Source organism: Manacus vitellinus, unplaced genomic scaffold, assembly GCF_001715985.3.
Source record: "Manacus vitellinus isolate BGI_N305 unplaced genomic scaffold, ASM171598v3 scaffold_41_pilon, whole genome shotgun sequence".
Taxonomy (NCBI): domain Eukaryota; kingdom Metazoa; phylum Chordata; class Aves; order Passeriformes; family Pipridae; genus Manacus; species Manacus vitellinus.
The window spans coordinates 868,229-875,884 of NW_021940545.1; the positions used below are offsets into that span (position 1 = coordinate 868,229).

A 7,656-nucleotide genomic window follows, 5' to 3' on the forward strand; every position below is an offset into this window, starting at 1 on the left:
AAGGAGCACAGCTTCGTCAGCAGGGACGTGCCCCCCGCCCCGGACATCAAGCACATGTACATGTCGTGGGACCTGGAGGACATGGAGAAGTACCGCATGCAGTCCATCCGCAGGGAGAGCCGCTCGCGCCAGAAGGTCAAGGGGCCCCTCATGTCCCAGTACGACAACGTGGCCCCGCTGCTGCAGGACGAGCTGGGGGGGCTGGACGCCATCCACCTGCGCAGCAAATCCGATCCTGGGAAAACTGGCCTCCTCACAGTGGCGGAGGGCAAGGAGGGGAGGTACCAGGGCAAGGCGGCCACCCCCGAGGGGGACGAGCGGTACTACCTGCAGCACCCGGAGCCCGAGCTGGACAGAGCCCACTACCACGGGGGCTACGGGAACGGGCAGCCCGAGAAGCCGTCCCTGCCCCAGAAGCAGAGCAGTGTCCGGAACAGGAAGATGCATGAGCCAGGTGGCAGTACCAGCGAGCACAGGACGCACTTGCAGCAGGAAGCGAGCCATAGGCAGCCTGCCGAGCCCAAAAACGGGCCCCCCTACCCCGACTACAGGCCCAAAGGGGGCCCAGAGCCCTCCGAGCCCTTGGGCTACCAGCACTCGGGCAGCAAGTACATCCCGGCCGGCCAGGACACCCTGAGGCTGAACCACAAGGAGGGGAGGCTGGCAGAGGACAGGCCAGACATGGAGAGGTCCCGAGCCAGACCCCCTGCCCCCCTGGAGAAGCACTCCAGAGACTGCTACAAGGAGGAGGAACACGCTGCCCCTCCCGTGGCCCCGCCGCCCAAACCCGAGCGGAGCCACAGCCTGCGGATGCAGCACCCCGAGCCCATGGAGAGGGACTCTGCCCTGCTGTACCCCTACCAGACCCTGGGCAAGCGCCAAAGCACTATGACTGTGGTGTCCCAGTACGACAACCTGGAGGATTACCATACCATGCCTCAGCACCAAAGAGGGGGCTATGCTGGAGCAGGGGGGTTCGTGCCCCCCGGGTTCACCCACGTGCACAGCAGGACTTACGCCACGGCGCTGGGGCAGGGCGCCTTCCTGCCCTCCGAGCTGTGCCTGCAGAGGCCCGAGACAGAGGTCCACGTCGAGTGAGCTGGTGGGGGGGAGGAGGGATAGAGTCTAAGCAGCCTCTGCTGGACAGTGGACTGTTTTATTTTTTCAGTGATGGAAAAAACAAACCAAACCCTGACCCTGCCCCGATGAGAAAGCAAAGCCCCTTCAGCCCCCACCGCCCACTCACTGTTTTTATGTAGTAGAGCTCTAGCTTTTTCATGTAGTTTTGAGACAACTGGAAGGACAGAGCAGGCTGTTGGCACACAGGTGTTGCCAGAGAGGCCGGGCAGAGCTGAGAGAGGTGCTGTTGGCAGGGAGGGAAGGAGTTTGTCCTTCCCCAGGTGTGACGTTGGCAGTGGCCGCCGCTCCCTCCCCGCACAGTGGACTGTGCGTGCAGCTCTTCTCCAGGCTGAGTACCCTTCCCACTGCTGGCTCCCAGGAAAGGGGCTCCATGACACTGTTCTGCCCCTCTGAGTTACACAGCAAGAGTGGGCCAACAGCTGGGCAGGGGGAAAGACTGCCCAAGGGTTTTCTCCTTGGTTGGTGCTGAGGTCCTGCCTCTCCCTCGTGTGCAGTGGACCCACTGCAGTTGCTTTGAAGTGGGTGGGAGCCTGTTTTGACTTCAAGGCTGTGGAATAGGCTCTGAAGCAAGTTCAGAACACAGCACACTTGTTGCATTGTTTGCTTAAGAAGCTGCTTCTGCCTACAAGAAATCCAATTACTTTACATTTCCGTTTTTGGAAGCAGAGGCCAGCGATGGGAGCCAAGTAGGGCAGGTTTGCATTTCTCACACCAAAAGAAAGGAAACACGAAACTACACCAAACCCTACACAGGCAGCTGGGAACAGCACACCCATCCCATGCCAATTCCTCCTTGCTGCTGGGCTCTCTGTGTCCAGATGAGCTCATTCCATCTCGTGGCTGGGCCAGGCTGTGTCATCTCACTCCAAAACCCAGTAAAAATAAATACAGAAATCTCCATGGCATTGTGTCCAGCGTGTAAATCAGAGCCCACCTTCCCAGCTGTGGGAGTGACGAGTTATCTGCATGAGCAGCTGCCCTGGGCCAGATCCTGCAGCTCTTCCAGCAGGGAATGTTCCTGCTGACCTTCCCCTGAAGGTCTGCGGGCTCTGTGACCTCTCGGTTCCGTGTTGGCAAAGGGATCCCTGCGGAATTGTGGCACACACGGAGCAGTGACATGCTGTCTGTGCTGTGTGTTGCCTCCCATCCCCCAGTGCAGCTCCTCCCAGTGCTCAGTGAGTAGGGACAGAAGGCCAGTGCACTGCAGAACACACTAATAACAGTGTCCAAGCTGTTTAAAAGCTTTCACATTGTAAAAGCAGCCGGGCAGCACCTCGTGCTTCCTCTCAGGCTTCCCAGGACTTCCCAGACTTCCCCCCCCATAAATTAAGCACATCCATCCCATTTAGGCAGGGCTTACAAGCAATACTTGAGATTTAGGAGTTTTTAAATGTTCACTGATAAATTCCAAGGCCATTCCTGTTCTGTGTGGTTGAAGAACTTCTCTACCTGTTTTGAATCTCTAATGTTTTATTAAAAGCCTGGAGGTCCTGCAGTTAGCACACAGCTGCTAAAGGGAGCTTAGGTGGTGTTTTTGAACAAAAAAGTTTCATGGCTATTTTGGGACTTTTAAATCCTAAGGAAAACCTGCTTCTAGTAGCTGACTAGTCTGTAACTGTTTGCTTCTTTTAACCTTGGAGCCTTGTCTGGGGCTGTTTCAGCAACTACCTTCAGGTTCTGTTTTATTGTGCAATGCTGATGTTTTAAGCATTTTGTTTAGAAGAGTTCTCACATGTTATGAAATGAAATTTGGCAGTGAGGAAAAAAAAAAAGAAAAAAAGAAAGGGAAAAAAAAAGGAGAAAAAAAGCAGCACTGTGATCCAGGGTACCACAATCTCCTCGTGAGGAATTCCCAGGTAGAGGGGTTGGGGTTTTTGGTGAGGGAATGCTTTTTGCAATGTTTTCTTTCAAGGAAAACTAACAGAAGTACACAGAAGGGGCCATTAGTGAGCCATGGCCTGGGCCAGCCTGTCTCCATTGCTGGGAACTCCCTGGGAAAGGCTGCCCTGCCCGAGTTCCTTGGGATGAGCCGGATGAGTCCGTGCTCTCAGGAGGGTTTGTGTGGTAGCACAGTCTCTCCTCAGCTGCCAGTGACCTGTGAGGTCTCCAGCTGAAGTGTTTGGTTCAGGCTCTTTGGGATTCAGGGAATGAGAGCTGTAGGTTGAACCTCTCTCTCCATGAAAGCCTTAATTCCCCCATCCTGCCCCTCAGCACTCTCCTGATGCCCTGATTTTGGCCTTATGTTCACCAGGACTATCCTGTAACTCTGGGGGCCTGATGCCAGCTCCCACTAAGTTGGTAAATGCCTCTGGATTCTCCTGCTTGAAGCCACTGTCTCCCTTAGAGACCAAGTGCTGTCCTCAGACAGCTGCTGTCCCAGCCCTGTGCTGTCCCAGCCCTGTGCTGTCCCCAACCCTGTGCTGTCCCCAGCCCTGTGCTGTCCCAGCCCTGTGCTCCCCCTGTGCTGTCCCAGCCCTGTGCTGTCCCTGTGCTGTCCCCAGCCCTGTGCTCCCCCTGTGCTCTCCCAGCCCTGTTCTCCCCCAGCCCTGCCGGGGCTCTCCCACGTTGTGGGAAGTGCCAGGGGTGAAGCACCCACTCGTCCCATGGGAAACAAAGCTTTCAGCACCTTTCCAAAAGGGCTTCTGGAAGTGCACACCTGACGTGGATGTTTGCTACAAACGGCCTTCTTGGGAATGAGAGGGTCTCCAGGAAAAAAGCCAGCAGAGAAGTGAGCCCCCAGCTGTCCTCCCCTCCCTCTGGGCTGTGCTCTGAGGGCTGGAAGCTCTCTGAGAACCCCACCGTGTGTCCACCAGTGCTGAGCCAATCCAGCTAATTCAACAGAATTAAAAAAGGTGAAGGCACCAGCTTTTCCCAGGTAACACCGACCAGCACCTTCCTTTTCATGTTGCTGCTGCCCATGGCTTCAACATCCCGCACGACCCCGCAGCCCCCAAAGCCATAGAGGGAACTCTGCAGTTCTGCTCCTGCACTGGGCTTGGCCTGGTGGTCCTTAGAGATCTGAGTTTTACATCCTCATGATTGGTTCATGATAAAACATCAGCCGTATCTTTCCGAAGATCAGAGGGGAGACTGAAAAGGGTTGTTGTGCATCAGAGCGAGGAGGGGGTGACACCGGGTGTCTGAGGGGCTGAGCTGGGGGGAGGTGACATTTCAGTGTCCCAGCTGAGGACAGGAGAGAGCAAGGGGACAGCAATGCAAATAACCCTGGAATCCAAGAGCAGGTCTGCTCAGGCTCAGTGGTTCATGGCCTGAGCACACCTCCGGCAGGGCGATGGCAGCTCTGACCCTCTGATTCCTGACACTTGCCATAGACTGCAGCTGGAATTGCCCCTTCCCGAGTGTCCAGCCAAAGTCCCCCCCAGTGCACACAGGAGTTTGGGGCCAACAGAGCCCCCAACTCTGGATTTTCCTCCTCAAACCTCTGCTTTGGAGTGGGCTGTGCAATCCCTAGGAGGCTTTCCTTGGGAAGGGGGAGTGCAGACAGTGGGTGAGTAATGAGGGCCCAGCCCCTGTGAAGTCTTAAATAAAGCATTAATTTCTGATTTTTAAGAAGTCTTATCAGGTGAAACCTTTATGCATCTATGAGAACAGTCCCACAACCTCGTGCCTATGTCTTTGCAGTGATCCTCCTTTTCCACTCGTCATGGGAGGGGGGTCAGTAAGGATTGCACAGTGGTAGTAAGTTGCTACACAAAACCAAAACCAACTTGAAAACATCCTGTTCCTCTTTCACCCCAGAAAGGGACAGAACCTCAAGTGTGCTCTGCCACTGCCCAGGGCATGGACTGAAGTGATGTTACATGTCAGGAAACCTGGATGAGAAGTCGTTTCCCTTCCTTTCGCTCTTGGCAGCTTGGGCATGCACCTCTTCCCAGAGCTTGTCCCAGATTCCCGTGTGAAAGGCATGGTCTGGTGTGAGCAATGTCCAGTTCCTGGTGTGCAGAGTCCTGCCTCGTCCAGTTGGGGGGAGGGAGGGGGGAGAAAAGGGTTGTTTTGCTGTTCATTTTCCTGCTGTAGAAGACTTGATTTTTCTTTCCCTGAGCCGCATGAGAGAAACATCCCAGAAAGTCTTGGGTTACCTTTGGAGTTCCCTTCACTTTAATTTATATAGTGTCTTTTTTGTGAACTGGTGTAAAATGTATATGCTGACAAGCTCATGTATTTTTATGTAAATATTTTTTGTGGTTTTCCCCACTTCCCCTCTCTGTAAATATTTAGAATTCTCATATTCTTCTCACCTTGTATGATGCAGATGTGGTTTTGTTTCCGTTTTTTATTTGTACTGTAATGCAACAATCCAGACTGAGGTGTCTTGTGGTATTAAACAAAAGCAACAGTCCCACTGAGCTCACACTCAGATCTCAGATGTGCAACTTGACAGCATTAATCAAGCCAGGTTAAAAACTACTCCGGTGTGTTTGTTGTGTATTTTTGCCTCTGCCTCGTTAATTAAGTGTATTCAAAAAAACAAAACAGGAGAAGCCAGTTTGGAGCCCTTCTTTGGAAGGCTGCTGGCAGGCAGCTTGGGATGAAGGAGGTGACTTTGAATCCATGTGCCAAGGCTGGGGCTTATCTGTGCAGTTAAACCATGGCTGCTTCCTAACAACAAATAAACCAGCCTGGGCTCTTTGAGCCTCCCTTTCCTCTCGCCCAGCACGACAGCACAAGGAGAAGCAGCTTGGCCCCGGCACAGGAGGCACAAGGCAGATGAAGTGAGGACAAACAGATGGCACAGCCACCTTGGCCCTCGGGGCTGGCAGGAGGGGTTCTGGGCACCACAGTAACAGTGGTCAGAGTTAATTAATAGCAAAAAAGGTGATTAAAGGAAGGGAATTTCAAAGGTTTTTAGCATTGTGAGGAGGACTTCTGATAGTCTTTTCATCCAGTAAATGTTATGTTCTTTAGAACTGCTGCCAGGAGTAAAACCAGCCTAATGCTGCTGTCGTGGGAGGGCAGGTGACCCCGCTGTGCACATGGAGCCCCTGGGACACGGGGTGACACGGGGTGACACGGGGTGACAGAGTGACATGGGGTGACACAGGGTGACATGGGGTGACAGAGTGACATGGGGTGACACAGGGTGACATGGGGTGACACGGGGTGATGTGCAGCCTCTGCCACAGGGGGCCTTTGTGAGCACAGAGGGGCTGCTGAAATATTTGCTCTGAAATCTTAACTTTACATCCAGATCTGCTTATTGATGCACACCCACCTGAACACTGATGCCCTTGTAAGGTCTCACCTGAAGCTGAGCAACCCAATCCCTCTGATCCCAGGAATTCCTGCTGTTCCAGAGCAGCACAGCCAGGAACAGGGGACCTTGCAAAGGCTGCCAGCTCCCTGTGTTCTACCCCCACAGGAACCCCCCCGTGCTCACTGCCCATCCTGCTTGTGGGTCGGCACCTGAGCTGTCCTTGGAAGGCAGAACATGACTGGGGTGACTTGGCAAACAAAAATCGTGACCCTTAAGTCCAGTAAACAAATTCATATCTTAAGTGTTTGTGGCAGCTCCACACGTTTTCTCCTCAGTGCACTGTCCACAAGGACAATTGGCAATAGTTAAATCTATCCCAAGGGTTAAACCTGTCCCAAGGATTCAGTCTGTCCCAAAAGGCTCAGGTTTAGTGGGTATGGGAACAGCAGAAAGCTGAACCTGTTGCCTCATGGATCACCCTCAGAACTGACATCCCACCTCCCCAGCTCCAAAAATGCCCCAAAAGCAGCATCGTGCCTCCCCAGCAAAACAGGAATTCCTTTCTTTCCCCTGAGATCCCAGCGGGCACGGGAGTTCTGGGAGTTCTGGGAGTTCTGGGAGGGGGTTTCAGGGCAGCGCCCAGAGCAGCTCTCATCGCGCCCACTGCTCCAAACACGGCTCAAGAGAAAAAATAACGGTGAAAACACTCCATCCCTCTCAGCCTAGCCCGAGTAGCTGAGATTTACACACAGAGCAGACGAGGGAGAAGGAAGATTTAAACTGCGGAAGTGTCCAAGGGCTGGAAGATCCTGGGCACGAAATGCTCCAGCAGGCAGCGCTGCGAAACCGCTCCTGCCGCTCCCCGCCGCCTTCCAGGCCGCTTAAAAACGATGGCGTTCCGTTCTAGTAGTTTCTGCTCAGGTTTCCAGCTCCTGACATCCGGGGGTGGGTTCCTTTTTAATTTTTCATGCTCAAACAGGTCTGTGGAGCGCTCAGTGCCTGCAGCATCCCGAGGAGCTCCGTGTGTCTCCCCGGAGCAGCCCCAGCCACGCTCTGCCCGCAGAGCAGCCTCACTCACCCCGAGTCCTGAGCTGAAATCCAAACTTAAAGCGACCTGCACACCTCGGCAGGTCACTGCTGCTTTCCAAAGCAGACATCAGCTGTTCCAGGGCCCCATCCCTAGGGGAACAGTGCAATATGTTCACTGCTACACTAAAAAAAGTCATCCAGAAACAGCAGCTGATGCTGGAAAGGCCAGGAAGATGCTGAGCTGCCCAGCATCCCTTGGTGGGAGCTCCAGC

The 7,656-nt window shown here is 54.0% G+C and overlaps 1 protein-coding gene across 1 annotated transcript in view; it reads left to right on the forward strand.

Moving 5' to 3' along the window:
* ARHGAP32 (Rho GTPase activating protein 32) overlaps positions 1 to 3,543 on the forward strand; it is a 74,658-nt gene extending 71,115 nt beyond the window's left edge. The window contains exon 15 of the mRNA XM_029962042.1: positions 4 to 3,543. Coding sequence (XP_029817902.1) covers positions 4 to 1,098 — 1,095 coding nt within the window. The 3' untranslated portion in view covers positions 1,099 to 3,543. The remainder of the gene's footprint in view (positions 1 to 3) is intronic.
* The last annotated feature ends 4,113 nt before the right edge of the window (positions 3,544 to 7,656 follow it).